This window comes from Fomitopsis serialis (genome assembly GCF_022376445.1).
Source record: "Fomitopsis serialis strain Sig1Antser10 chromosome Unknown B0H18scaffold_2, whole genome shotgun sequence".
NCBI lineage: Eukaryota > Fungi > Basidiomycota > Agaricomycetes > Polyporales > Fomitopsidaceae > Fomitopsis > Fomitopsis serialis.
Window position 1 is genome coordinate 1,559,144 of NW_025954962.1, and position 26,567 is coordinate 1,585,710.

General features: G+C 57.2%; 11 protein-coding genes across 11 annotated transcripts; 9 read left to right on the forward strand and 2 right to left on the reverse strand.

Moving 5' to 3' along the window:
- Positions 1 to 11: 11 nt before the first annotated feature.
- On the forward strand, positions 12 to 2,000 carry B0H18DRAFT_971495 (uncharacterized protein). Its single transcript, XM_048043801.1, has 6 exons — positions 12 to 91; positions 151 to 263; positions 293 to 469; positions 527 to 692; positions 744 to 1,665; positions 1,714 to 2,000. Exons 1-5 carry the CDS (start codon positions 18 to 20, stop codon positions 1,648 to 1,650), a joined length of 1,437 nt encoding a protein of 478 aa, XP_047900715.1. The 5' UTR covers positions 12 to 17; the 3' UTR covers positions 1,651 to 1,665; positions 1,714 to 2,000.
- A 65-nt stretch (positions 2,001 to 2,065) lies between these two features.
- B0H18DRAFT_203465 (uncharacterized protein) lies at positions 2,066 to 4,354 on the forward strand. The gene is made up of 7 exons (XM_048037103.1): positions 2,066 to 2,514; positions 2,574 to 2,770; positions 2,817 to 2,985; positions 3,045 to 3,566; positions 3,622 to 3,817; positions 3,873 to 3,976; positions 4,047 to 4,354. The coding sequence occupies exons 1-7, from the start codon at positions 2,170 to 2,172 to the stop codon at positions 4,077 to 4,079; spliced, it is 1,566 nt and encodes a 521-aa protein (XP_047900716.1). The 5' UTR covers positions 2,066 to 2,169; the 3' UTR covers positions 4,080 to 4,354.
- A 397-nt stretch (positions 4,355 to 4,751) lies between these two features.
- On the forward strand, positions 4,752 to 7,406 carry B0H18DRAFT_950418 (uncharacterized protein; the record flags this gene model as incomplete). The annotated part of the gene is made up of 4 exons (XM_048041951.1): positions 4,752 to 5,175; positions 5,300 to 5,397; positions 5,446 to 7,086; positions 7,134 to 7,406. 4 exons carry the CDS (start codon positions 4,752 to 4,754, stop codon positions 7,404 to 7,406), a joined length of 2,436 nt encoding a protein of 811 aa, XP_047900717.1.
- Positions 7,407 to 8,943: 1,537 nt separating this feature from the next.
- B0H18DRAFT_971503 (uncharacterized protein) lies at positions 8,944 to 9,485 on the forward strand. The gene is made up of 2 exons (XM_048043802.1): positions 8,944 to 9,249; positions 9,302 to 9,485. Exons 1-2 carry the CDS (start codon positions 9,095 to 9,097, stop codon positions 9,462 to 9,464), a joined length of 318 nt encoding a protein of 105 aa, XP_047900718.1. The 5' UTR covers positions 8,944 to 9,094; the 3' UTR covers positions 9,465 to 9,485.
- A 2-nt stretch (positions 9,486 to 9,487) lies between these two features.
- On the forward strand, positions 9,488 to 11,452 carry B0H18DRAFT_971509 (amino acid permease/ SLC12A domain-containing protein; the record flags this gene model as incomplete). Its single annotated transcript, XM_048043803.1, has 9 exons — positions 9,488 to 9,584; positions 9,636 to 10,027; positions 10,081 to 10,369; positions 10,423 to 10,581; positions 10,639 to 10,644; positions 10,701 to 10,864; positions 10,924 to 11,105; positions 11,161 to 11,212; positions 11,278 to 11,452. The coding sequence occupies 9 exons, from the start codon at positions 9,491 to 9,493 to the stop codon at positions 11,281 to 11,283; spliced, it is 1,344 nt and encodes a 447-aa protein (XP_047900719.1). The 3' UTR covers positions 11,284 to 11,452.
- A 1,566-nt stretch (positions 11,453 to 13,018) lies between these two features.
- Positions 13,019 to 18,262, forward strand: B0H18DRAFT_971519 (uncharacterized protein). Its single transcript, XM_048043804.1, has 9 exons — positions 13,019 to 14,089; positions 14,153 to 14,706; positions 14,733 to 16,342; positions 16,396 to 16,740; positions 16,791 to 17,103; positions 17,155 to 17,351; positions 17,403 to 17,683; positions 17,739 to 17,816; positions 17,872 to 18,262. Exons 1-9 carry the CDS (start codon positions 13,213 to 13,215, stop codon positions 17,904 to 17,906), a joined length of 4,290 nt encoding a protein of 1,429 aa, XP_047900720.1. The 5' UTR covers positions 13,019 to 13,212; the 3' UTR covers positions 17,907 to 18,262.
- Positions 18,263 to 18,506: 244 nt separating this feature from the next.
- On the forward strand, positions 18,507 to 19,609 carry B0H18DRAFT_867210 (mitochondrial carrier; the record flags this gene model as incomplete). The annotated part of the gene is made up of 3 exons (XM_048039844.1): positions 18,507 to 18,570; positions 18,624 to 18,912; positions 18,964 to 19,609. The coding sequence occupies 3 exons, from the start codon at positions 18,507 to 18,509 to the stop codon at positions 19,607 to 19,609; spliced, it is 999 nt and encodes a 332-aa protein (XP_047900721.1).
- A 229-nt stretch (positions 19,610 to 19,838) lies between these two features.
- B0H18DRAFT_1081749 (Phox homologous domain-containing protein) lies at positions 19,839 to 20,924 on the reverse strand (the record flags this gene model as incomplete). The annotated part of the gene is made up of 1 exon (XM_048031437.1): positions 19,839 to 20,924. The coding sequence occupies one exon, from the start codon at positions 20,922 to 20,924 to the stop codon at positions 19,839 to 19,841; it is 1,086 nt and encodes a 361-aa protein (XP_047900722.1).
- Positions 20,925 to 21,724: 800 nt separating this feature from the next.
- On the reverse strand, positions 21,725 to 23,123 carry B0H18DRAFT_971530 (uncharacterized protein). Its single transcript, XM_048043805.1, has 5 exons — positions 22,833 to 23,123; positions 22,604 to 22,762; positions 22,345 to 22,544; positions 21,980 to 22,289; positions 21,725 to 21,802 (listed from the first exon to the last, which is right to left on the reverse strand). The coding sequence occupies exons 1-5, from the start codon at positions 23,074 to 23,076 to the stop codon at positions 21,798 to 21,800; spliced, it is 918 nt and encodes a 305-aa protein (XP_047900723.1). The 5' UTR covers positions 23,077 to 23,123; the 3' UTR covers positions 21,725 to 21,797.
- Positions 23,124 to 23,518: 395 nt separating this feature from the next.
- B0H18DRAFT_1081751 (concanavalin A-like lectin/glucanase domain-containing protein) lies at positions 23,519 to 25,386 on the forward strand (the record flags this gene model as incomplete). Its single annotated transcript, XM_048031438.1, has 2 exons — positions 23,519 to 23,807; positions 23,867 to 25,386. The coding sequence occupies 2 exons, from the start codon at positions 23,519 to 23,521 to the stop codon at positions 25,384 to 25,386; spliced, it is 1,809 nt and encodes a 602-aa protein (XP_047900724.1).
- Positions 25,387 to 25,948: 562 nt separating this feature from the next.
- B0H18DRAFT_971536 (uncharacterized protein) lies at positions 25,949 to 26,323 on the forward strand. The gene has a single exon (XM_048043806.1). The coding sequence runs from the start codon at positions 26,042 to 26,044 to the stop codon at positions 26,234 to 26,236; it is 195 nt and encodes a 64-aa protein (XP_047900725.1). The 5' UTR covers positions 25,949 to 26,041; the 3' UTR covers positions 26,237 to 26,323.
- Positions 26,324 to 26,567: the final 244 nt, after the last annotated feature.

The following is a 26,567-nucleotide window of genomic DNA, read 5'->3' on the forward strand; positions in this document are numbered from 1 at the left end:
ACAGCCAACTCCTTGCAATGAACGACGTCGAGAACGGCGCGCACGATGTGCAGCCTACAGAGACCACCGCCCTCCTCACTACCAGAACTCCGTCTCAGCACGCCAACGACAGCTCACCCTTACCTCTGGTCGAACCGGTAATCCTCCGAGTCCTGGCCAAGGGGATCGTGTCCTGCGCGACGCGGACCTCTGTCCTATCCAACTGAAATCGCGCGCGGATGAGACCGCATTCTCACTCATTGTCCTTCTGTATGCTCGGTACAGTGCGCAGTTCGGGAGCCACCTCGTGGAGACGTGCTAGAGCAATGGCAGACGGGGCAGCGGCAAGTGCAAGACTTGCACCTCCTCGATCAGCGGCTCCTCGGTCTCTGGAGTGCCTTTCTCGCACAATGTCACTCAGAATTGGAAGTTGAAGCAGTGCTATGGATGTCATTCCCTTATGAAAAGCAGGGGCGTGAGTCAAAGAGAGGTGCGAGCACAGACACCAGACAAACCGGTTACAGGCTCCTTATACGATTGCTCTCAGTGGTGGACTTCCTATCTGGACACCCTGTCCTGGAGGAATTTCTGACGCATCCTGTCGTTCTCCTCAGCATTAGGAGGACTTGGAGGCGAGGTTGGGTCCGGAATGAGAACGAGCGACCATTCCCGACACGCTTGGTGCATCGATTTGACGCACTTTGCACTCCAAGGTCCGTAGCTCATGTGCTGGTTGCCAATCACCTGTTTGACGGATAGGGCAGAGTATTGCATGCGATAGACCTTATCCTGCTTATGGCATACCTGGCGACACTCGCGCATTTTCTTGTTTTTCCTCCGTCCCGCTCCATAGACCCGACCGCCCTGGCGTCTCCAGACAGTCGCGAGCGTGCGTTGATGCTCTACCCAGTTGCAAAGCTCTTCAAGCCACCTGTATACTCCGTTGTACCATACATCCTAGTGCTGGGCGCTTTCACCTCGCATTTGCCGCAGGTGCCTTACCCGGACGATGTCGCCTATGGGGTCTTGCTCTTTGCGTTCTCGTGGATGATCATCGACTTGCACCTCCCCATGTCAACAAGTCCCCTACATCTTTTTCCCGCGGAGGTAGTCCTACCTCGTTCTGTTTTAATCCTGCACGGCATCGCCCGCATATTCATCCCCGTGGTCACCTTCTTCCTTCCCGCACTGTTGCTCTCCTTGTTCCTCCTGTCGACATCACTAGCCGACTTGTTCCCGAATGCAATGCGAACAACATTCGCCCCGGCTCCCATCGAATCAAGAGTAGCCTTCCTCTCGCTCTTCGCCGTTCTGTTTCTTCTCATGGTGTGCTCTCTGGTCATGCTTGTACTGGTCTATCCATCCTTCGCATCGCAGACCTCCTGTAGCTCCTGGGATCGATGTTCGAAACCAATTGGTTTGGAGGCCCGCCGGTTCTTCATCCGCACGGTTATCCGATACTCTACGCCATACGTTTTCCCGGCACCATTCAATTTGCTTCAGATATGCATCCGCGTGCCCGCTGCCGTCCTCACCGCCGTCTGCGGTGGGGATAATATGGCTTCGATTCATGCACCCAGTCTGCCCGAGCGCATTGTGTGGAGAGTGACCATCGCACCACTAGGTGTCGTGTTTGGCGCTTTTTGGCTATGGGGGCTTAAGAGCAGGTAACAGATACGCGCACAGGTATGTACTTCTAATATGTGAATCTCGTGATACTCACTGGAAAAGCAGGACTGTTTACATGCTGGATATTCGGGACTGTCTATTCATCTATATGTCCGATATCGACGTCGATTCCAGAGGGCAGCAGACTTGTGCCCGACGTGGACACCGGCAGATTTTTAATTCATCAGGACTGTACACCCTTCTCGTGATATGGCCCAGTAATGATTATTATGGAAAGTTTCATCACTGTGCAGTGCTGGCGTATCTGGTGCTAACGGGCACTGCAAGGTTCTGTACAGACAGCCTTCTGTGCGTGCACTCCCGATCAACGTTAGCGCTGCAGTGACGATCTCCCCCGCGATCTCGATCTGCAGTAAGATCTCGTACACTGATGGTGTGATCGGAACCCAATCGGCTCCTCCACCTGAACCACCATCCAACCACGGTCGACGTGCTCTCAAGAGCACTGACAGTGATCACTCTGGGCCGTGGCGCCATCTATTACACGCGGAATAGGCGAGGATGAGCACTAGCAAACGGGGGTCTCCGAGTCGACCTACCAAACGTCGTCGCATCGGTATTGGTCAGCCCACCGAGGAGGACAGAATCTCCCCTGCACAGGTGCAAGCGAGCGCACCCACTGCAACGGCACTATCAACGCGAACTATCTTGCTTTCGGTCCCCTCATTAACCGCCGTGTGCATTCGTGTGTTTGCTGACAACTTGAGGATTCTGTCAGAGAATCATCCAGTGTGGGAGAATGTCCGTTCCTTGTTGCAGGTCCTCCCGGACCCGCTCGCTCAGAGGCTCTTCTCCACGCTCAAGACGACATGCCCTCAGTTTATCAGCGACGAGCTGATAGAGTCTGTGAGTCCGATTAGATGTATCCAAGCCTCAGTCACTGACGTCGTTATATATGACACCAGTACTTCATACGCCCTCCGGTCGTTGCTCTTGACAGAGGCCTTCCCGGAGTCAACAGACGCACCTTCGTGGCTATACGCGACTCCACAATCAACTCCCAGCTTCAGGAGCTACATCTCACGGATTTTGACAAGGATGGCGATACTGTGTTTGCATCTATCATCTCGAAACTCCCCAGTCTACGCGTCCTCGTCTTGAGGTGAGTTGATATCCAGATACAATTGCAAGTAATTAATTAGATTCAGAGGCTGTTCCAAAGTCGGTGAGAAGACGTGTAACACCGTGGTGCAAACATGCCCCAGTCTAGCGGTACTGAATCTGAGCCACACATCCGTCACCCCTGCTTTCGTAGCCCCCATCCTACTAGCTTGCCGTGACTTGGAAGTCTTGAAAGTCGCGGGTATATCCAGCTGGGTTCGTCTTGCTGTTTTCTGTGTGAACAACAAATGCATATGTCACATCTTATGTCGCAGACTGATGCTGCATTTGCGAAGTTAACCGCCGCATTCAGCAAAGACGAAGACTTCCAGCTGCCCAAATTGCGTACCCTAAAGTTACGCCAGACATCTTTAAGTGACAATGCTCTAGTTCCATTCATGAAGGCCTGCCCAAATCTACGACGTGTGGATCTGTCATTCACGCAGATCCGCTTTCCGTGGCACCTGCTCCGCGGGAAGCCCGTGGAGAAGCTGTCGCTCGCCTCCACCCCAGTGCTGGGCAAGGCTCTGCTTGATACGATCTCCCGGCTGCCTCACATCGTGACGCTCAACGTCGCAGCTCTCGGAGGAAGCCAAGGCTCCCATACGGCTTCCCCAAATTTGTTTGCGATGAGTATCAACGACGATATACTCCGTGGCCTTACGGATATGCTGCAAACATCTCGTCTCGAACGGATCAATTTGGTTGGCAGCACGAAGATTGGGATGACTGGTAGTCACGGACGTCGAGAAAGCGTAGTGGGCGACTTCGTCCGTCGTGTAGGTAGAAAATGCAAAGTGAGTGTGAAGTGCTCGCAACAATGTCGTCAATCAACTGCTGAAACATGAACAGGTGCTGAACTTGTCGAATGTACCGGCACTTCGGTCCGCCGATCTGGAAGGACTGGTTTCGGAGACCGCGGGCGACCCACCCCCCATGATACAAGTGCTGCTCCTGAACAACACACTGGTCGATGATGCCGCTGCTCCGTTCATCTCGGCTTGCACAGACCTGGAAAACTTGGGGATAAGCGGGACGAGGTTCACCAGTAGGCAAACTGTTATTCAGCGTCCTGGACATTGCTCTAAACACTGTTTGCGCAGGTGGTGGCTTGTACCCTGTCGTTGACGCATGCCCACGGCTGCACAAGTTGGACCTGACTAGCTGTCGTGGTGTGAGAGTCGTTGACAGACGACGGTTCTTTGAGGTAGGATCCAGATACTCAAACATCTGTGATATTACCTGTGGAAAGCACCAACTGACTGATTGTTGTGTAGGTCTGGGAGAATGAACGGGAGGAACTTGGTTGATTTCGTGCAAAATCAAAGCTCAAACATGTGGCGTGTCAGTGCGGGTGGAGTCGAATGTTGAACAACGAATACTGGCTCTGATCTGCGACTGTTCACGCATCATGACTTGATACTTACTACTAGTACAGCGGCGACTGTCCGACGCCGGTCTCCTATCCGAGTCCACATATGAGAACGGAACCATAGTTATTTCCACCTTGTCCTGTGAATCCTACAGAAATTGCCATAAGTAGGCTTCAAATAGCAGGAATACGACTCCGACATCCGTGCTCACGCAGTTACGACTCACATAGTGCATACCATCGACTTTAAACGGCTCCACAGTATGTAGCCCCGGTAAGTACTTACAATGTCGATCGATCCGAACTCGGCTCGGAGGTCCTAGGCGCCCAAGCGTTCGGGGGCATAAGCGCCGAAGCCACACAGGGCACGTGGGAAACTTGTGCCCTTGCTTTGTTCCCGATCGAGCAACGCGTCCTTGTTGTATCAAAGCGAGGCCAAAGTACAAGGCGATGTTGGATAAAGCATGGTCTCCTCTCTTCGCTCTCCCTTCGCTTCTACCACCATCATCCCTCCCCTGCCACCGTCCGCAACTACCTCTGCACTTTAGTTGGCACGTAATAACGCGTCGCGGACAACTCTCTGGCAACCTTAACGCGTCTGAACGCCACCATGGCTGTCGACGCGCAACATATCCACCACATGTGGACGCGACCTACCGTCGATCTCAACTCTCCCGAACTTACAATCTTCTACCGCGTCTTGACCGCGGCTCATACCCCAGACTCCCTCGAGGGTGCGCCACCGCTCCCCAAACATCAGCTCCTCGTCCCTGCCCGAGTCCCCGGACTCATCCGCTCCTCTGACATGGTGAAGTGGGAGCGCAAACAGACCTCCTCCGCACCCGATGACGACGATTCCTCTGATGAGGAGAATGCGAGGATCACTCGCCGGCGTGTCAAAGGCAAGAAGAAGCCACGGGATGGCGAAGCTTCTACCGATGTACTCGCCACACCACTCTACACGCCTTTCGGCGAATGGGCTTTCGCGGCTGATCACAACATGGTCAACGTGAAGACACTATTGGTTCTCGGTGGTGCGCTTCCAGGCCCTTTGTCTCCCCTCGTGTACTCATGTGGCCTTGCAGGGTCGGGGACATATTCCGCCACTCTCCGCAGTTGTGCTATAGCTGGCAGACCATTGAACGTGCTATCGCACAGGTAAGCATATCATCCTCGTCGGTGTGGGCGAGTTCCTGACGATCTGTCATAGCTGGTCCATCAAGGACTCAAATCAACTGAGTGGGTTCTACCAAGAGGTTCGTCAACCCGTATGGTACAAAACCTTTACTCACTCTTACCTCTAGCTCGCCCTCTTCAAATCATCACTGCACCTTCGTCCACTCCAGGGCGCTGTTGTCCCTGCTCTCGTTAACGTGACCCGGAGCGCGCTCGGTGCTAGTCTGAATATGGTGGCGCCACATCCAACGTTCTGGATGGAAGCCTCTCCTGACATGCCCTTCGTCCTCAAATTGCACGTCATCGATGCGTACACTAGACTACACGCGCACGGGATACTGCATGGCAACCCGCAGCTACGCAACATGCTCATTTGCGGCGACGGTCGTGTGAAGATCGTCGATTTCCAGTCGAGCCGTTCACTCCGACCCATCTCCATTGTTGGTATCCACGCTGCGAACGAAGCCGACCTGGAGCTCGAGATGCGCCAAGTGAGGTTCAAGCTGGACTTCGGCGACGCGCGCCGGTACGAGGAAGAAAAACGCCAGAGAGCTCGTGACATCGAGCGCCGTAACAATGACAGGGCGAGGCTGCGCAAGTTGGTAATCAGGGGTCTTTTGCATGCACAAGTCGACCCCGACGAGGGCTACACCGGCAACGACCAGACCCACCCTCCCATTCCAGACGCATTCTGGTACGATCATTGGGTAGACGACGTCAACCGCGCTCCGCGACGTTTCGTCGTTCCCGGAAAGACGCAGGAAGAGGTGACCGCGGCCTTGCGACACTTCGAAAGCATAGTTGTGAAGTTTCAAGCCGATTATGACCAATCGTGGGTCGATAGCGGGAAACGCCCCGGGCCTAGTCGATCTGGACGCTCGCCTCCGGAGGACGACGGGTTGGAAACCATCCTCATTGGTGGTTCTTACGTGCGGCGGCGCAGACGATCTCCAACAGAGTCCTCCGAAGTTGGCGGACCGACGCTCACACGACCTGACACGCAGGAGGAACTCGCACGGTTGATCCGCGAGACTGAGGCAGAGGCTGCCTCTGCGACGGATTGGCCCTTCCCATCTCAGGTCATTGGTAAGACGTGGAATGGGCGCGGGGTCGGTGTGGGCGACTACGGCTACGATCTTCCTGCTTCGTCTTCGCCGTCGAGCCCGCCAAAGGCACCCATCGTACGTGACTACTGTACAGTGGGCGCAACCCGAGCGCCATTGCTAGAGAACCCATACCGCAAAAAGACGAGGGCCAAGTCGGAAGGCATCTCGAGTGGGGAGCTGCCTCGCGCGTCGTCGACTCCCAGCCGTCCTCCGAAGGAAGTGAAGGCCATTGACTTCGTAGCCAGGCCCCACAATGGTGTTGGGGGCTATTACGTCCGCCATGCTCCCACGGAGAACAGGATGTCGATCGAACGCGTCCGCTATATCCGCGAGCAGAACCGTGAATTGGCCGAGAACATGGGCTTCGGGCCGCTTTACTCCACCGACGACAAGTACTGTTTGCCTCCCTCCTTCAAGCGCCCCCCCACAGACCGACCACACTGGACGTCCATCTCCATCGGTACTCTGAAGCGTCGGCGCGAATGCATCATTGGTCGGGAGGACTATGACGACTACCCTCACGTGCGGAAACGCGCGAAGACGGAAGGCGAGGAAATCTGCGACGTACGGCATATCAAAACGAAGGATTACGTGGACGTCAAAGCGGACTGCTCACTCGTAGAGCCGTCGCAATTGGGCTGGCGGCTCGCGTCGCTCGGAAGGGTGAAGAGGAAGCAGCCCGGACGGCAGTCGATTCTTAAGCCTGCAAGGCCTCGGCGAGTCGCAAGCTCCCTGACACGCGGGAGTTCTGGACGGGCGAGCGGGAGCCGTGCTTGTCCCCCAAGCTTGGGCCGCCGAAGCTGCCTATAAGCGAGAACGAGCCGAGGGCGATCTTGGGCTCTTTCGTGTATGAGGCCTTGCCGCGGTTCCACATGCGGCAGCTCACCTCCGAGCACAGGAGGCTGGTCGCGAAGCAGGACAAGGGCAACAAGGAAAGCACGCCGCCTCCACCAACCTTCTCGCGGCTGCCAATGAGGCATTGACCCCCGCGCCTGTGGCCGGGACATCTGCCTCTGCGTCCGCCTCTACGGACGAGGCCTCTGAAGACAATGAAGACATGCCGTATGCACTGCGGACGATTCGGCGCCGTACTGGCCACCGGTCGAGGAACCCAGAGCCGCCCCTACGGTGTCGAGGCAAGGCGCTGCGTCTCAGCAACAAGCTCATCATGGAAATGCCAATGTCCAGGGTCACCAAGGCGAGATGGGCGCATGGTTTGTCAGGGCGGCTGGGATGGCTGCGCTAGGATGCCGAGTCCCTCCCCCACCGCCGAATCCCCGTCGTCGCCGCCGCGAGGAGGAACCCGATGTACCCGATACTTCGTCGCAGAGGACTCAGACAGTTGCTGTGCCGTCGCGTCCGCCAGCATATTCGCGCAGACGTCCCGGGCATGGCCCGTCGCACGCCACATCGTCATCGCATAGGCACTATGTGCACAGCGCCGACTCCTCTCGCAGCTCGACGCCTGGACAGAGGCGGTCTACGCCCGGCCCGTCGCGTTCGAGGGCTGTTGGGCCAGTGACGAGACAAGGTCCCTCGGACGTCCCGGTGTACGGCAGTGGCGCGACCTTCAGCATACCTCGGCTTCCGCACTCGCCGTCCGACCAGCCCAGGGTGAAGAGGCGGCGCACGGATTCTTCGCCGACTCCTCCCGCTCCTCCTCTCAGCGTATCGTGAAGGAGGAGTCCAATGACCAAATGGTCCTGGACTCTCCTGAGCGCCGCCCAAGCGCCTATATTTTGCCCAAGAGCTATTGGAGTTCTCTCGTCGGGTGGTTCACCGGCTCGAATTAGGGTTCGTTGCCACTATCGTATGTCGTGCCTTGGTGTGTTTGATTGTGCCTCTCTTGTCTGATCTCGATCTGAACCAATGCTGTGCTTGCATTGACGTAGTGTAAGTTACAGTAGAAGTCTGTCTGTTGCTATTGAAAGCTCTGTAGCTCGTGCTGTGTGTACTTGCTCTAGTCCAGTTATTTCCTTTGCGCTGTGTAATTGATTGTTCTCTGCTGGTGCTCAAGCGCTAGGTTCTCTCTTGGACACAAGTCTCGTATCAGTCGCTCGTGTGACCTTGGTGTGACCTCAAAATTTGCTCCAAATGATTGGGTGAGTCCAATTGCATATACATACATGTAGTGCAATTTTATCTCCTCCGCTGCTGAGGTTGATGGGCAGCTGCCCCGCTGTTCCCCCGCGCTGCTCAGGTTCCTGCCGCTGGCTGGAGGCGGCGAGAATAAGCGAGGGTGCGATCGATCGGCGGCAGGCGGGAGCGACTGAGGTCTGGCGGGATCCTCCATGCGGTGCGATCTCTCGCCCATTTGGGGCAAGGCGCAAGGCTTGGCGAGCCACCTCTCCTCGATAAGTACTTGCGCTGCGGTGCAGTGGAGTAGCACGACCTGTTTATGCGAGATAGGCGTCGTGCCTCGCTGCGTGGTCAGGGCGTAAGACCGGGCTCAGCGTTGCCGGTGGTCGCTACTGAACGCCTGAGGCCTTGCTGAGAGCCTGCGGCTAGCGGAGAGGGGAGCACTGCCCGCCGGCGGGGCGCGTCGATCAAATGCGCGTGATGAGATTTCGGTACCCACTTGATCGGTGTTTGGTGTTCCACCCGCGTGGGCCCTCATACATAAGGCTATCTCGCCGCCCTCCTCCTCCATCCTCCCCATCCTCCCGACACCATGTCCGACGGCGAGTACGACGAGAAGCTCGCCCCGCACAAGAGCGAAAATGTCCGCACGGACGTCTTCGACTCCGAGTCGCATGTCGATGCCTCCATCCCCCCAGAGGCTAGGCTGAAGCGTCAGCTCAAAAACCGTCACATCGCCATGATCAGGTACGCCGTCTCCTCCCCAGGCGCAGCCCTTCATTGACCCACACCACCACAGTATTGGCGGTGTCATCGGTACTGGTCTCTTCTTGGGCACCGCTAAGTCGCTCAGCCAAGGCGGCCCAATCGGTCTCCTGCTTGGTTATGTGGTCGTCGGCACAATATGCTACAGCGTCATGGTGGGCCTCTCTGTCGTCTCGCCTATGTGCAGTGCTCAGTAGCTTTCGAGCAGATCTCTCTCGGTGAAATGGTGGCATACCTTCCTCTGCCCGGTGGTCACATCAGGCTGGCCGAGCGGTTCGTCGATCCGGCCTTCTCGTTTACCATGGGTTGGAATTACTGTGAGTCTTCCGTCCGACGTCCTTGGAAACGCTCATAAACGGCCGCTTCAGGGTACAACTGGACGATCATTCTCCCGGCTGAGCTCAGTGCGGCTGCTGTGCTTATCGGCTACTGGAACGAGACGATCAACCAGGCGGCATGGATCTCCATATTCCTCGTCGTCGTCATCGTCATCAACATGTTCGGTGCTGGCGTCTACGGCGAGGCGGAGTTCATCTTCGCGTCGATCAAGGTCGTCACCATCGTCGGTCTCATCATCCTCGGGATCGTCCTCGACCTTGGAGGTGGGCCGAACCATGACCGCATCGGTTTCCGGTACTGGAAGAACCCCGGTCCCTTCGTGCAGTTCAACGGCATTGAGGGTAACACGGGACGCTTCCTTGCTTGGTGGGCGGTCATGACCCAGGCTGCCTTCTCCTTCATCGGCACCGAGATCGTTGCTGTAAGTAATATTGATAACCATCACTTGGATGGCAAACTAATTGACACCCACAGATTGCTGCTGGCGAGGCCAAGAACCCACGTCGCAACCTCCCCAAGGCGATCCGCCGAGTTTACATCCGTATCCTTCTCTTCTACATTGGCGGTGTCATCATCATTGGCCTGCTCGTGCCGTCGAACAACGCCAACCTCAACCTCTCGTCAACGGCCGCGGGGTCGCCCTTCGTCATCGCCATTAAGACCGCTGGTATCAAGGGCCTCCCGTCTGTGATCAACGCTGCGCTTCTCACCTCCGCCTGCTCCGCCGCTTCGAGTGACTTGTACACCAGCTCGCGTGCTTTGTGTACGTACCTCCGGGAACCTGCATTACTTGGAGTTAACATGGTTCTTCGACAGACGGACTTGCGATGGTCGGCAACGCACCCAAGGTCTTCACTAAGACCACTAAGAACGGCCTACCCTACGTGTCCCTGATTACGTGCGCGCTCTTCGCGACACTCGCGTACATGGGCATCAACAGTGGCTCAGGAACTGTCTTTACCTGGTTCTCAAACAGTATGTCTTACGAAGCTTATCGGACGCACATGGTACTGATCATTCCTGTTTAAACAGTGACTTGTAAGTCGAGAGCAAATTAACGTGACACCGTTGTTGACGCGGGAGCTTTTGCGCAGCTATTGCGGGCTTGATGACCTGGTTCGGTATCTGCGTCACCTACATTCGTTTCTACAAGGGTTTCAAGCTGCAGGGATTCAACCGCGCCGACCTTCCGTACGCGTCGCGCCTCCAGCCTTTCGCAGCCTGGTACGGTCTTTGCTCGTGCTTGGTCGTCTGCTTTGTGCGTATCCTCCGACTGGCCCTGTGGTACCAGACACTGATACGGCGCTCGACTTACAGTTCAGCGGATTTGCTGTGTTCCTGAAGGGCTCGTGGGACACCGCGACATTTGTCACGAACTACCTTCCCTTCGTGCTCTTTCCCATCCTCTACTTCGGCGCTAAGCTGTGGTACCGAACTCCGATTGTGCCTGCGGCCGACATGGACTTCGTCTCGGGCCTGAAGGAGATCGAGGCGGATACGTGCGTCCTTCCCTTCCACTCACGCTCACGTCGCGTGCTGACGTTGCAATGACAGGTACGACGAGCCCGCACCTAGGAACTGGGTGGAGCGCTTCTGGTCGTGGCTGGTACGTGCTCGTTTTGTCCATGGGAGTTACGACGCGGTTTGGGCTGACGCTCTAACCACCCGCAGATGTAACGATTTGTAACGATGCTGTGTTGTGCTGCTGGGCCTCGCGGTGTCGCGACAATGCCGATGCCGATAACTTATTATGCGAAGTCGTCGGTTGTAAAATGTCCATAGACTGTATGGTTGTACCTATCTCATATAATTCATTTTGCTGGAATGGCAGTGCATTTCCTCACGCTGCGCGCGTTGCCGGATCTGTCAGTGTCAATGTCACTGTTGGTTGGTGGGGTCATGCTGTTCGAAATGCGCAGTACATGTAATGCGTACGTATCCCCGACCGGCCATCACATTCACCTGGCGTCCTGGATAGATGGCTACAAGGTGTCAAGGCTCATTACACAGGCTGACGGGTCTTCGGTACCGTGCCTCGCGACTTCGCGAAGCCCTTCACTTCAGTGCCACTCTGAGTTACGCTCCGGAAGCAGTTTCAGTATTTGCATTAGACCACACTTCACGCATTTCGGTATAATCACAGATGCCTAGATTGTGACGAGATGAGGCAAGGCGCTATCCTCCTGAGAGACCGTCAGACAACGGCCTTAATTATGGAACCGCCCGAGACTTCGAGGGCGCGGGAGACACTGACGCAGTGAGAAAAATTGATCGAGGGTCTCGAGGGCCCCTTGTGAGTGGAGCAGACTGGGCGCTGCCAAAATGAACGGGCACCATAAACGTGGGACCGTCGACGCTCCGAGTTCGGACTGACCAGTTGTCCGGATTGTCACAATTGCTTAAGTATCTTACTTGCAGCGAACATAAGTACAAGTCAATGTTTTGCTACTGATCAAGATGTCGCCATGGGCCCCAGAAGCGCATCGAGCCTAGCATTGCTACGGTGCCTCGTGCAAGCCCGACGGCCAAACGTGGATGTTACACCTGGTGGCGGTGGCGCACGGACGCACGAATCGTACTTGGCCTAAGTGACAGTCGATGACGAACTTCAGCTGAGGCTGCCGGAAAAATTCTGGTGGACGGTCGATACCCCTAAGCATATCTGGTGACAGGACGCACCATGAGCCCGCACACGGCAGTTTCGCGCAGCATGCTAGACCGAGACTGCATCGCTCGCGGCCTAATGAAAACCGTTTCGATCATATCAACGCCATGCCATCAGTTGACGCGGAGCTGTTTCGCTATGAACTGAGGTCTGAAGCAGGTCTGAGGACCTCAAGCAGTTGATGGCGAGACTCACAAAGGTGTACAGAAAGTCTGCGGGCGTACAGAAAGAGGCCCAAAAGGAGAGTGATCGAGAGAAACGCCAAAATGTAAAACCACGTCGCATTTCAATTTAGTTACGTCTTGACTCCACGTGAGCCCGGCGAGTTGATGCTCGGCAGGCAAGCGCGCAGCAACCTGAGGCAAGGAATATTTCCGAGACGTCCTGCTCGACGCTCGCCGTGTAGACGGTCTCACTGCTACTGGACCCATTTCTGTACTGCCATACGACGTCCATCTCGTGCGACAACGTGCCTGGCAGCCTGACGCGGACAAGCTGGAGGTTTCATGTCACTACGCGGCGATCAGAGTGCACTCGACCGGAGCGACAGCCCAGTGCTCGGCTTTTGGGGGACGACGGACAGAGGGGAGCAGCGATGGAGACCTTCACAGGTGAGAGTCTTGTCCTCGCCGTCGACGGACAAGGCGAGTGCATGCGCCGCGCTGCTGCCAGCGCCGCGAGCGGGTGGCACTGTGTTTATTTGTCTCCGTTGATGCTGTCTATGGCAGCGCGCGTACTCTCTCATATGCTGATCCTCCTGGCTGATCTCTCCGCCCTCCTCGCTGTGTCCTGCGCATTCTGCACGCTCATTCCCCGTCCTCCTGCCCCCACGTTCCTCTGTCGTTTATGCTGACGCTGATACCTCCCTCCTCTCGCGCTCAGATCGGGACTCGTTTGACGCACACGAACTGCCTTCCCCATTTCCGCCTGTCAAGACAGCAATGTCCGACGACGCACGCATCCCCGCTCTTCTGAACGTCCTCGCGATTCCCAAGCACGAGTGGTCGAACGAAGAAGGCCTCCCTGCGACTGGTGTGTCCCCTTCCAGTGCCTACATAGTAGAGTCGCCGTCCGTCACGCAGCCGCCGCCCTTGCCCTCTCACTCCCCGTACCAAAAAGTCCTCGACCGCTCGGCATCCGAAGACGACGCAATGACTTCAGACCCGACTTTCTCGCAGTCCGCCCGTTCGCCTTCCCTGCCCACGTCACTCCCAGACCCTTCGCAGTTCCCCGATCCTTATCCCTTCCGCCCGCCGCGTTGGCAACACGGCACGTCGACTCCAGCGCTCTCATCCGCAGACTCCTCTTCGGCATCTACGCGTTCTTCCGCGTATACGAGCTCAGCGCGTTCCGGCGACTTCGGACACGTCCATGTTGTCGGTAGTGAGGGTGAGCTGAGCGTCTCGGGCATTACCTCGGACGTCGTGGACCAACTTCTGGCGCGCGACGCTGGGACCTCCTCCTCGATGCCGGGCAGACCGCCGTTTGAGGGGAGTCGCTGGTCGGACTTGTACGCGAACAGCATCAGATCGCGCTCCTCTTCGGTTGGCAACAACAGGAGTGACCTTCCCTCAGATTCCGGCTTTCGTACGCTACGCGCCACGCCTAGTTTTGACATGGGTTGGCAGGCGGTGGATGAGCGGGATGAGGCCGGTCTGGGTAGCGAGGATGAAACCACCGACGATGATCCTTTGTTAGACGAGGAGGACGAAGCCGAAGAGGAACTACCCACCAGTGCTATGGTCGTTGCTGAGGAGGGTCGTGGTATCATAGTACGAGGAGATGATACGCCGATCGTGAAGCTACAAGTCAAGCCAGGTATGTCTACACGCTTGTATAGCAGTGGTGGTCCAACCTGACGTGCTTTACGATGATCCTCAGGTACGACTCACTTGCTGATCGGCTCATCTAGTACGCCAAACAGCGTACCGTCTTTCCTCAACAACAGCCTCCCTCCCATTGCTAACACGCTGCTCGCTCTCGATATCTCTGCCAACTTCCTCGTTGCCTTGCCGCCGGCGCTCGCGGGTTGCTACAACCTGGAAGAGCTGAACATTGCTTCTAACCCTATCCGCGCTCTGCCCGAGTTCCTCTCCAGGCTCACGTCTCTTCGGGTCCTCATTGTCGAGTCGACAGGCATCAACACTTTGCCGGAATCATTGAGTGCTCTTGACAAGCTTCATACGCTTAGCTTCCGGAGAAACAAGCTCCATGCTCTTCCAAGCTGGCTATGTCTGCTGCCATCACTCGAGACGCTTCTCGTCGACGATAATCCCTTCCAGGGGCCATGGAAAGCACTCATGGAGCCATTGTTGGCGAAGCAGCCGATGACACCGCTTTATCCGCCTGCCACGCCCATGTTCTCGCTAAAGTCGGCCAGCAGCATGAACACGGGACTGAGCCAGACGAAACGTTGGACATGCACTGGCATGATGGTGACAATCAACTTTTGGCTGGTCAGGAAGACGAAGACACCATTACCGCCGCACGTGCGCCCCATCTGGCACGCTCGGTCACTGCGCCAGTACCGGGCGCCACAGACATGCCCTCACCAACTCTCTCCCGCACTCGCACGACCCCCAATCGTTCGTACTACGAGAAGAACCGCGCTGTGAGCCGTTCGGGGATGGCATCCGGTGGATCGTCGCGACCGCCGTCATCGAAGGGGCGCCAGGAGGCGGAGGGTGCTGGGGAGGTGCGAAAGATGAAGAGTGCCGGTGAGCTACGTAGGAATCGTTCCGCCGTCGCCGATCCCGCATCCAAGTCGGCGGCGTCGTCCCCGCAACGTGCTGCTCTCTCGGAATACGTGACATCCGCTTCCAGCTCCAACTTACTGAACGCCGCGTCCATGCCGCGTGACTCCCAGGTGGTCCCTAAGCGGTTTGCCAGTCTGGGTGTAGCGTCGGGCTCGACTTCGCCAAACTCCGTGCGGGCGAGGATGACGGTGGATAATAGCTTTTGGGATAACACACCTGAAGAAGATGAGGTGCCTGCGCTGCCGCCCATGCCCAGGCGAGCAACCCTGCCCAGCAAGCATCCTGACGCACCCCAGCCCGAGCCAGATAGCCGGGCCTTTGCTGAGCTGCCTTCGCCACCGCCCAAGGAGGAGAAATCTCGACGTTGGGGATTCCTGAAAAAGATGTCGATGGGGAAGATGCGGCCGGAATCGCCTCGGCTGCCTCCTTCCCAGAGTCGGCAAGGGACGCCTACCATGCGTCCTACACTGAGCAGAGCTGCTTCCACGAACCCTGGGTCGATTCCGCAGATTAATGTGCGAATCTCGACCACCGGCGCTCTGCTCAATCACAACAACCATGCGCTCCCGCCTATACCCCCGGGGGAGTCGCTGCCCACTATTGCTCAGGAAGAGCCTGATGATGATCTGCCGCCACCCCCGCCTCAGAAGCCTCAGATCGATGCGCTGAGGATACCATCCTCGATCCCGAACTCCACCTCTTCTTCCAGCCTCCTGGCAGCAACGCCTACCCCTCGGGCTACGAAGCGTCGGAGCTTCCTGCCCATCGACATGTCGCCCATTCCGATCCCGGCTGCATCTGGCTTCGTCGGCGGCGTGACTGTCGCTGACGGTGTTGAGGACGAATTCGAGGACGGATCTCGATCTGTGCAAAGTCCACCACCCGTACCGAAGGATACGATGGAGCAGGTGCAGCATCGGGAGGAGGAGCGGCAACGGGAGGCGCGCATGCGTGCGCTGCGGTCGGTCATGGCTTACCTCAGAGATATGCACGACTTGAGTCTGGCGCAAGGACCTCTGCCTCCGATCCCCCCGGACCCTCCTGGGGTTCGCTCTAGGAGACCGACTATGGTAGAGAACGGTAGAGTGACATCGGAGGGCTCCATCCCCTCGATGATGTCGACGCCATCTTTGCCTTCGTCTAGGCCCGACTCGTCCGCTGGCTTGCGTTCCGTCGATTCCCGTATTGGTCTTCGTAGTGGTTACACGACGCAGACGAACAGTGTGGCGACCACGGATAGCAGTGGCTCTGGAGAAGAGCGAAAGTACAAGGACGACAGAGCGAAGCGCTCGAGAATCATTCGGGAGATCGTAGAGTTAGTTATCCTGGCACATGATGCTGGCACGCTTACTGACCAGGATCATTTAGGACGGAGCGAACATACGTCAAGGGTCTGCAAGAGCTCGTAGATATCTATATCGGGCCTGCAGCCACCCCGGTGAATGTCCTGAGTGGCGTCAGTCAGAAGCAGGAGACTGTCGTACCTGCTCAGGAGCGCAAGATCGTCTTCGGTGGTTTGGAAGCCCTGTATGCCTTCCACAAGGATAGCTTCTTGCCTGCGCTGGAGCGTGTGGCGGCTCCTCTGCTCATCCCGTCCGAGGACTTGGTCCTTCAGGATGCTGATGGCTACCTCTCCTTGGATGTCGCTACGAAGGTTGCTCAGGTCTTCGTATCACACGCAGCGTTCATGAAGATGTACTCGACTTACATAAAGTGGGTGGTGCTTTTGCAGACCTGTTCACGTAGCTGATTGTCTCGTGCAGCAACTTCGACAACTCCGTACAGAGGATCAGGACGTGGACGTCGGATAGACCCGGGGGCTCCTCAGAGAAGACATTGTCGCCGTCTTCGAGCAGTGCCCAACTAGTTGCCCTTGGATTGACCACGATGACTGCTGCAGCACCCGGGGTTGTCGGTGACAATGGGCAGGCTGCGGGTGCATCCCTGTCCTCCGGACAAAGGAAGCGGATTAAGGCATACCTGAAGCGCTGCCGTATGAATCCTCGCCACTCACAACTAAACTTGGAGGGCTATCTACTCCTTCCGGTCCAGCGCATCCCTCGGTATCGTTTGCTTGTGAGTACATTGTCCTTCCGCATGTCTCGTGTTAGCTGACGGCGGATGCAGCTGGATGATCTTGTCAAGAGCAGCCCGCCCATGTACGATTACTTGGATAATCCTTTGGAGCGTGCATACGAGGCTATATCGTCTCTAGCCACGGATATGAACGAGGGCAAGCGAGAGTCGGAGTCACGACGAAAGCTCGTGCAGTGGCAGGCTCGGATTCGGGGGAGATTCCCCAGCCCTCTTGTGCAGCCGCACCGGTGCGTCGTGTTTGTTCTCTATAAGGCTAGTTGGGCTCACCTGCCGGTTAGACGTCTCATCATGGACGGTCGCCTGCAGCTCACCCGGGTTGTCCGGAAAGCCACCGTCTCCTTTGAAATCATAGATTCTCATGGAGACTCGACAGACGTGCAGGTCGAATGTTTGTCCCCGGAGTTGACTCCGCGGTCACTGGTTGGCATCCTTTGCAACGATCTGTTGGTCTTGTGCCGAGATCCGACCGACGGGCAGGATCCCAACTCTTGGGTGGATCTATGGGCGGTATTACGCATGCAGACGTTGCCGCAACCCGCAAGCATTGTACATGGCACTGGTGCGTCCCCTCGGCTCGCATGAAATAGGCGCTTTTGACTAAGTATTTGATACAGCCCTGCGCCTAGTGGACAACAAGGCCATACTGTATTTTGAGGCGCCTTCGACTTCGGACGCTTTGACGTGGTTTAGAGGTAATGTCTACGAGCTTATTGGTGAGGTGCGCTGCTCACAAGGTCTCCTCGCCAGCGATCAACCTGCATATACCCGCATCAAAAGCATAACTGTCTTCTGTATTCGATTTCGCTGCTCACCCGACTGAATAGTCCTCTATGCATGGCATGCCCCTCTTCGGTCGTCCGTTCATTATATGTTTTCGTGCCACTGTGTTTGCTACTGCGTTATCCTCGGCTCCTCGCATCTACACACTCCTTCACTGTATTCCAGCATCATCCCGTGTTTTGTGTCCTTTGCTACTCTAGATATCCGTCACATCCATCCTCTCATCTCACGGGCTGTGCCTTCGCAATATTATTACAGTACAATCTCTACTATGGGGCGGCAGCTGTCTAATAAATGTGTATCTATGCTTTGGGATTCGCATGCGCTATTCACAAGTACTTAGCTGTTGAGCAGGGCCTACGGCGATTGCGTGTGGGTCAAAGATTAGATTAGATTGAGCCGATGCCTAAAGTGGTATCTGATAAGCGGAGATGGAAAGTCGGACGTAGGTGTGACGCTGACCGACCGGCACGGCTCCTCCAACCAGCCATTAAATAGGACGACCCGCTCCTCGTACCCTTTCCCTCCAAGCAGCTGCGTCTTCGCCCCTCGACGGTCAATCCGGTCTTTGGTCGACTGCCGAAGCACACTCGAGGCTCGCCATGGAGCCGTTTGACGCAAAACTGGTCGCTGCAGCGACCGGCGCGACGCTTACTGCCCTCACGAGTAAGTGCTCTGGGTACCGCTACTCGCCTGCTCGGCTGACGGGCTCTTCCCAGTGACCCCGTTTGATGTGGTGAAGACGCGGCTGCAGACACAACCGCGCGCGCAACCACCACCGCTCTTCCCGGCGCCGCCACCAGGTATGTGCTGCCAGCCCGCAACAAAACAAGTGCCCTGCGTACGGCGGATGTCCTCGCTAGCTCCAGCACTCGAAGGCGAAGTCGTCTGCATATGGGATCATGGGATCCTCCGGCAAGAGCGTGTCACCGGCTTCTTCGATGCCATTCGGCACGTCGTCCGCGCGGAGGGCGTCAATGGGTTGTGGAAGGGCGCTGGGACGACACTGTGAGTATGTTGCCTACGAGACCTGGATTCATCTGCTCACAATCACTACAGTGTGATAGGTGTCCCGTCATCAACAGCTTACATGCTCACGTATGACCACCTACTCAACGTTATTCTCCCACCATTACTCCCCGCTCCCGCTGTTCCCCTCTGTTCTGGTATGCTTGCCCGGACACTTGTCTCCTCCTTCATGTCTCCCCTTGAACTCGTCCGCACCAACCTCCAATCCACACCCCTCTCCCCCGACAACCCACATACCCTGCGTTCTGTCCTTACGTCCGTGCAAGCCCTCACACGCGTACACGGTATCAATTATCTCTACCGGGGACTCGGGCCGACGCTCTGGAGGGATGTGCCATTCAGCGGTTTGTACTGGGCGGGCTACGAGACGTACAAGGCAGCGTTCGCACGCGAAGGGTTCGCAGGACCGCAAGTCGCGTTTGCGAGCGGAGCTATCAGCGGGACGACGGCTGCCTTGCTGACGTCTCCGTTTGACGTGCTGAAAACGAGGAGGCAAGCGGTGTCGATGCAGGGGCAGTCAGCGAAGACTGCAACCTTCCCTCTGATGGTGGACATCGTTCGGAATGAGGGCATCGCTGCGCTATATGCTGGCATACTTCCGCGGATAGTCAAGATCGCACCTGCATGTGGTATCATGATTGGTTGCTTCGAGGTGCGTAGGCTCCAAGTTGACTAGAATTCGTTGCCTACTGAAATGCACACACCAGGGTATCGGCAAATTTCTCGCCAAACGCGAAGAGGACCCATGACCTATGTAGGGCCTAGATAGACACTATCCTAATGTCCAGTAATGTAATGCACGCACGCACATACTATCCTTATGACCATTCATGCGCGGGAACCCAATAAAGTGGAATCTACATGTCATATATTACAGCAAGCACCGTCCAATAGATATCTCCGCATTATCCTAGCCTGTTCATCTGCTTCTTCGTAGACGTGAGCTTCCCTCCAACCCGGTCGACCTCGTTGGTCAGGTCGTCGAGCATCTCATTCTGCTGTGAGATTTCGCTATGGATCGCTAAGCCGAGCTGTCGCTGCCGCTGCAGGATCGTGGTCAGCGAGGAGAGTTGCTGGTCTTGCTGGTCCATTTGTGTCTGCTGAAGCTGGAGCACGCCGTGATCATCCAGTGGCCGTGTCTGCTCGGTCTCCTGTGGCTTTGCAGCCGCACCGAATACTCGCACCGGTCTGTTGAAGCCAGACGACGAGGCAGAGTCCAGCAGAGCCGCACGATCCGAGGATGCGGCTGGGTTGCGCTCCGCCGACGAGCCCAGACCACGCGAAGTCAGTCGCGCGACGGTGACCATCTTGGCGAGCTTCTCGCAGTCGTCCCGCAACCGCGCGACCATGTCCGAGCGCCGCTGCAGCTCGCCCTCGCTCATCCCGCTCATGCCCAGCGCGCGCAGCCCATCGTCAAGTGCCCCTACGCGCGTGAGAATGCCCGCGAGCTTCTTCTTGGCTTGCACGTTTGACTGGTGCGAGGCAGAGACGTCGCCGCGGTCCGCGAGCGCATCGCGCCGGTTGATGTCCGCGCGGACGTCGCGCACGCGCGCCTGGAGGTCCGTGTGCTCGTCGAGCCACGAAGAGGATGTGAACTGTGCGGGCGCACCGGGGTCGCCGCCGCCAACACCGCCGTGCTTGCCAACGGGCACGCCGAGGAAGTCACGGAGGGCAAAGACCTCGCGCCAGCGGTCGTCCTTCGCGCTGAGGATGGCACGGAGGTAGTGCTCGAGGGCGGCGCGGCGCTCCTCGAGGTTGGCGGGGTTCTGGGTGCGGAAGAGGGAGAAGGGGTGCTTGGGCGGGAGGTCTGCGGGCGGGGGTGCGCCGGTGGACTTTGTGAGCTCGGTGTGGAGATCGACGAACTCGGAGTAGCGGCGCCACATGTGCCAGGAGCGGACGGACGCCTGGATCTCGATGCGGTACACGACGTGGGCCTTGGGCTCTGGCCGCTCCTCCCAGCCGCGGACGTAGATGGCCTGGATGGCCGTCATCGCGGCGAGACAGAGCAGGACGGGGACGGCGTGGGCAGCGTGGACGGCGTGACGGGGCAGCTGGGTGAGTGAGGCTGAGTGGAGGCCTGTGAGTGCACGCTCCGAGCTCGCGTTATGCGGAAGCGCCCGTGCGCCCTCAGACGCCTATACCGCCGATCATCAAGATCGCGTCGGGCTCGCTGGAACGTTCTCGTCGAGACAACGACCGCTCGAAAGGTTCTGTTGCAGACTGTCGAAGCTGCCAGCTGCTGGCCGTGTCACTGTAATTGTACACTGTATATTCCGCCGTAACGATCCAGAAGAAATTCTAGGTACGGTACTACTTGTTTCAGTGGTGACCAAGCTTCGAGCAGGCCATGTCGATACACGCAGGTATATTAGTCCATACACTCCGCCGGTGCAGTAGACGTTAGATAAGGCTACACAATCATACACTCTACAGTATGCTTCCAAATTCATGATCAACTCCCCGCCGACGCTTCAGCCTCCGGCGGGGCCGCTTCGGGCGCATCGGACGCCTCTGCCGCAGCCTCTGCCAAGGGCTGCTCCTCTACTGACACTGGCACCGCAGTCCCCTCAGCCGCAGAGGGACAGGTTCTGTGGGGGATGGTTGCGGCGGGTCTGCCGGCAGCGGGTTTTCTGATGCGACTGATAGGGGCCTAGCATAGTCTTGTGACATCCGCCTCTCAGCGACAGATACACGCCCTGACCCAAACTCGGGGGTCTCTCCGATGGCGGGCTCGCCGATGATGTATCGGAGCACATCGCTCAGGGTGATGATCCCGAGCAGTCGTCCCTTCTTGCCTCCTCGCCGTTCCTCTTCCTGTAGTGCAGATGATACAGTCAATCATGAGCCCCTGAGCAGACGCAATGCTACGTACGTCGCCCTCTACGACCACCAGACGATGAACCCTCCGCTTCTTGATGAGCTGCATAAGGGTACCCAGCGAGTCGCTTGCTGTGCAAATGACTACGCCAGGGAAGTCGGGTTGCCGCAGGTTCAACGCTTCAGCTATTGTCAGATCTAGTGACTGATATTGGCCGTTGCGACAAGGGCCTAATAGCGAAGTGTCGGATGAGACATTCAATAAGGAGGATGGAAGGATCGCTCACAATGACATCAACAGTCTCGTAAAGGTTGACGACGATGCCATCCTCGTCGATGATTGGCACGGCAGAAATGCCGCGCTCGGAGAACATGTGCACGACATCAAAGACGAGTGTTGACATCGTAGCAGTAGCAATGGGATGGAAGCGGTTGTAATCCTCTGGAACATCTTCAGCTGGTGGTGATGAGTCGGTGACATACGTCCCGATATTCAGCTTCCGTAGGGGGAGGTGTAGTTGCTGGATGTTACCCGGACACTGAAGAACTGAGGTTACCAGCCTGGCCGCTGAACTGATGCAAAATGATACAAACGTTGATCGAGATGAACTTCAGGAGACGGTACTGCGTCAATATTGACACAATTACTTCATGTCCCGTCTCCGAGTCATGGTCTAGCAGTGGGACGCGGCGTGCATGGGTCTGGATTAGGAGCCTTGCAGCGTCATACAACGAGGAACTAGGCTTTTCGCGGAGTAGCGGGGGCGGTGCTACACCAAGCTTTTTCTCAATGTCTGGGGCAATAGTTCAGGGACGTGTTCCACAAAAGGAAGCAGACGTAAAAGAAGCCCACCTCTTAGTGACTCCAGACGGAAGGTTTCCACGTCCTGCTCTGCAGAGTCGTAGGAGGAGAACTGGTAGTAGTATTGAATGAGGTGGATGATGTCTGAGACGGTGAACATGCCGGCGAAGCGGGACTGCTCGCTGTTCCATAGCGGTGCAGAGACCACGCCTGCGGCAGAGGGCGCGATTCAGCGGACGCTCGCGCACAGAAATTCCTGGCCAAAGGTACGGAGACATACCGTTGGACAGGAGACACGACAAGGCTTTCCTCACCTCTAGCTTGGAGTCGAGGACGATGAGACGGAAGCTGACGGGGAAGGAGTCGTAGGACGTGCGCCCCTTGAGGTAGGTCCTGATCGCATAGAGGGCCGCGTCGTGGGTGTCCTGGGAGAACGGGGGGAGGAAGGAGCCTGCGCGGGGGCGGCGGGAGGAGCCCTTGCGCCTGACCTTGGGGGAGGAGTTGGGGGTGAGGGTCGCGCTCATGACTTTGCCATGCAGACGAGCGCAATACCGGCCTTAGCAGTGGCTGCGGCTCGAGCGAGCACTCGCTGCCTCGTTGCGGGGCACGGGCGCTGCCCCGCGCTGACTAAGCATTGCCCGCGTGCCTCCGGAGCCTCCTCGGCAGCCCGGGCGTCGGCCGGCCGCGGCGCGTGCCCGGGGTCTCCCACCGAGAGCCGGGCGTGCGACTGCACCGCTGCTCATCATCATCTCCGTTCAGACCGCCCCGCCTCAGCTTCTCACCGCGACCAGTGCTTGCGCTGCCTTCACTAACCTCCTTTGCTTTCCCCTTCTTCTAGTCCCTATGGGCAGCGTCGAGCGCATCGCCCACGACCACTGGGACGACCATACCGACGCCCTCACCACCGGCTACGGCGCCCTACGCGATACGCTTGCCGCCGCCGTCAGCACCGCACCCGCGTTCGACATGTCCGACGACGACGAGCTCCCGCCTGGCGGTGGCAACCACGATGCTTTCTACGTCCTCCTTCCCCTTCTCATCGTGCTCTCTACCTTTCTCTTTCTGCTCCTCATCTTCCTGCTATGCATTATCCTCCTTCGCCGCAGACGCGGCATCATGCTGCGCGACAGCGACGGCCCCATCGACATGAGCCGCGAAGATCTCATCGAAGGCGAGGGCGGCTTCGAGGGTGTGGAGTCTCGCTGGCTTGAGACCGTATCCGAGGCTGACCGCAGAGCATATGCGCGTGCGAAGGGTATGTTATGATCGTCTTTTGATCGTCGAATACAGCATACCCAATTAATCTCCTCGCAGATTATCAGCTGCAGTACCGACCAAACTCGTTCCCGACCGATATCACTCTTTCGCAGTTCCTTTCCATCCAGGAAAAGGGCGTGTCGGCATGGTCGTTCGAGCCGGATTTCGAGGCGATAAACTCCATGCTGGTGCACGCGCGCACGGAGATCACGTTTCTCCCAGATCCGTCGTCAGCCACTTGCGTGCAGTCCAATCTCCCTCTGCCAAAGTTGAACGAGGTGTACTACTGGGAGGTCAAGATGTTCGACCTCCCGGAAACCACCAACGTCGCCGTGGGTCTTGCGACAAAGCCGTACCCGTGGTTCCGGCTTCCCGGCTTGTGCCGCTTCTCCGTGGCTTACCATTCTAACGGCGACAAGTCTCACAACTACCCGTTCACCGCCCAGTCATGTGGCATGCCGCTCAAGGAGGGCGACGTTCTTGGTGTTGGGTACCGACCTCGCACGGGTACGGTGTTCTTTACCAAGAACGGCCGCAAGATGGAGGACGCATACATGGGCCTCAACAACTGGAACCTGTTCCCTACTATTGGGGCAGATGGCCCATGCAGCGTACACGTTAACTTGGGACAGTCTGGATTCGTCTTCATTGAGGCCAATGTGAAGAAGTGGGGTCTGGCGCCTAGTGTCGGGACGCTGGCACCGCCGCCTCCTTACGGCAGCGAGCGTGGAAGCCTGCTGCTAGCTGCCGGTGGTGACATTATGCCCGTGCAGAGCGGTCTTGTGTCCCCTCAAAGCCCCCCTCCAGGCTCCTCTCGTTCACGACGCTCCCATCGCTCTCGTAGGCCGAGGAGTGCGCTAGGCACTGCCACTCCAGTTGGATCTTCGTCGATGCAGGCTAGCCCGATAACCTCTCCCAGTCCTCCCGAGACACCACCACCACCCATCACGCCCATCGAGGAAGAGATGGATACCGGCGCCGAAGGGGCTGCCTCGACATCGCGGAGGTACATATCGCCCACTGACCTGCCCTTTCACGAACCTCCTAATGCTAATCTCCCTCCTTCCCCGACCCGAAGTGCGAACCCTGAGTCTGGCGTCGTCGGCGGCGAAGGCGAGTGGTCATCCGGGTCCTCGCAAACGTCACGGTCGCCCTCGCGAGCAGGTGCGAACCAATTCAACGTCCCTCGTCCCCAGCCATTCAGCCTCACTCATCCGCGCACGGGCTCGCGCTCGTCGATAACAGGTTCGGAGCTCGCAATCCACGTCCACCCGCCTCCGGAGTCGCCGATCGGCCCCGAGCCGCCCACCCCGGACCCCCAACGCGACATCCGCTTGCAGGCATTCGCGTCTTCTGGCTTGTCAGCCGCTGGTTCGTCACGGAGTTCAGTCGTTCCGGACCGTCCACCACCTGCCTACTCGCCGCTCGACGCATATGCGTACTCGGAGGGCGTGCATATCGACCTCCCTGCGGAGATGATTGCTGCTGCCCTGGAGCGGGGCACCATCCCTGCCAACATGATCGGCAGCGCGAGCTCCCGCTCAGACCGGCATCGGAATCGACGAGAGAGGCGGTGATAGTAGTACGAAGCGAGGCTATCGTCGGAGAGTGCACCGCGGTCGTCAGTGTCTTGCTTGCTTATTGTATCAATATTCTGCGGTCTGAGTGTGCGCGTGTAGCATGCATGCATAGGCAGCGGCAACCGTGATGTGCATATTGTAGTATCTGTTCCTTCATTTGTGTTGTTGCAGCAATCTTCCTAGCTACCTATAATACTTCCTCATTCATCGTTTTCCGCACCCATTATGGACGCTGTAGAGATCGCCAGCACAAAGAAATGATATTGAAGCATCTGCGCGTCTTGCTGTCAACTGTATGGAACCGTGGTCGGCCGTCCGCACCTCGTCAGGAACCGAAATCGCATTTGGGTCGCAAGTGCATTGAATGGGACGTGCCACCGCCATATACGCATGCACTGTCCGTGGTCATAATCATGTACTTTCGTGTTCCTGACTTGTCCTGACAGGCCTCTCGCTTCGCCAAGCACGACTCAGCCTGCCCTTAACATGATGGTCCGTGCGCATACGTGTCGGGGTACTTAAGGCATCCCCCGCCATCTGAACACCTCATACTTACCTTGATGGAACGATCCCCTTCACGTATCGGGAGCGTTGGCCGTAGGGGTCTCTCATAGCACGGCGACCATGTCCTCAGGGGGGCCTTGCGGTTTGTATGGGCTTCGGCTCATGCATCGTCTCAATATTTCCCTGTCCCGTTCCGGCCCTCGGGCTGGGCGGGCCTTATTCTTTGTCCCTACGCGGTCCTAACCCTAACCTTATGCCATTTGATGGTCTGCTCGATTTGGCAGGGTCTGTGGTTGGTTTACTTACGACTCGGGTGACATGTCTCGGGCCTCAGCCTAAGTAGTCCTTGAGTTGAGAGTGATAATGACATGGGCTGCAACCCTTACAAAATCTGTGTATGTAGTAGCAAGATTGCAGCAATGGAATGAGATACAGCGCATTCATAGTGCAAAGGTATTTGTTGGATTGCTTCTGAAGTAAATGCGAACACATTGGTTCTGATAGCAACTTGATGTGTTGATTCCATGTTGTTTCTGTTTTTTGGACTGCTTGCACTGCTCGCTCACTCAACTCGGAGACAACAAGTACTAGTACTAAGCTCTGCACTATACTGATCAAAGCTGACCATCATCGATACATTCTGTTTCTATCTGCTACCACACCCGTTGGAGCCA

Coding starts and splice junctions, on each gene's coding strand:
- B0H18DRAFT_971495 (XM_048043801.1), top strand. CDS start 18: ATGAACGACGTCGAGAACGGCGCGCACGATGTGCAGCCTACAGAGACC. Junction 92..150: donor CTCCTCACTACCAGAACTCC/GTCTCAGCACGC, acceptor TAATCCTCCGAG/TCCTGGCCAAGGGGATCGTG. Junction 693..743: donor GACGCACTTTGCACTCCAAG/GTCCGTAGCTCA, acceptor CGGATAGGGCAG/AGTATTGCATGCGATAGACC.
- B0H18DRAFT_203465 (XM_048037103.1), top strand. CDS start 2,170: ATGAGCACTAGCAAACGGGGGTCTCCGAGTCGACCTACCAAACGTCGT. Junction 2,515..2,573: donor GCGACGAGCTGATAGAGTCT/GTGAGTCCGATT, acceptor ATATGACACCAG/TACTTCATACGCCCTCCGGT. Junction 2,771..2,816: donor CTACGCGTCCTCGTCTTGAG/GTGAGTTGATAT, acceptor AATTAGATTCAG/AGGCTGTTCCAAAGTCGGTG.
- B0H18DRAFT_971503 (XM_048043802.1), top strand. CDS start 9,095: ATGTCCGACGGCGAGTACGACGAGAAGCTCGCCCCGCACAAGAGCGAA. Junction 9,250..9,301: donor CGTCACATCGCCATGATCAG/GTACGCCGTCTC, acceptor ACACCACCACAG/TATTGGCGGTGTCATCGGTA.
- B0H18DRAFT_971519 (XM_048043804.1), top strand. CDS start 13,213: ATGTCCGACGACGCACGCATCCCCGCTCTTCTGAACGTCCTCGCGATT. Junction 14,707..14,732: donor GGACATGCACTGGCATGATG/GTGACAATCAAC, acceptor TTGGCTGGTCAG/GAAGACGAAGACACCATTAC. Junction 16,741..16,790: donor ATGTACTCGACTTACATAAA/GTGGGTGGTGCT, acceptor TGTCTCGTGCAG/CAACTTCGACAACTCCGTAC.
- B0H18DRAFT_971530 (XM_048043805.1), bottom strand. CDS start 23,076: ATGAGCGCGACCCTCACCCCCAACTCCTCCCCCAAGGTCAGGCGCAAG. Junction 22,545..22,603: donor CCGTCTGGAGTCACTAAGAG/GTGGGCTTCTTT, acceptor CTATTGCCCCAG/ACATTGAGAAAAAGCTTGGT. Junction 22,290..22,344: donor TGAAGTTCATCTCGATCAAC/GTTTGTATCATT, acceptor TCAGTTCTTCAG/TGTCCGGGTAACATCCAGCA.
- B0H18DRAFT_971536 (XM_048043806.1), top strand. CDS start 26,042: ATGGGCTTCGGCTCATGCATCGTCTCAATATTTCCCTGTCCCGTTCCG.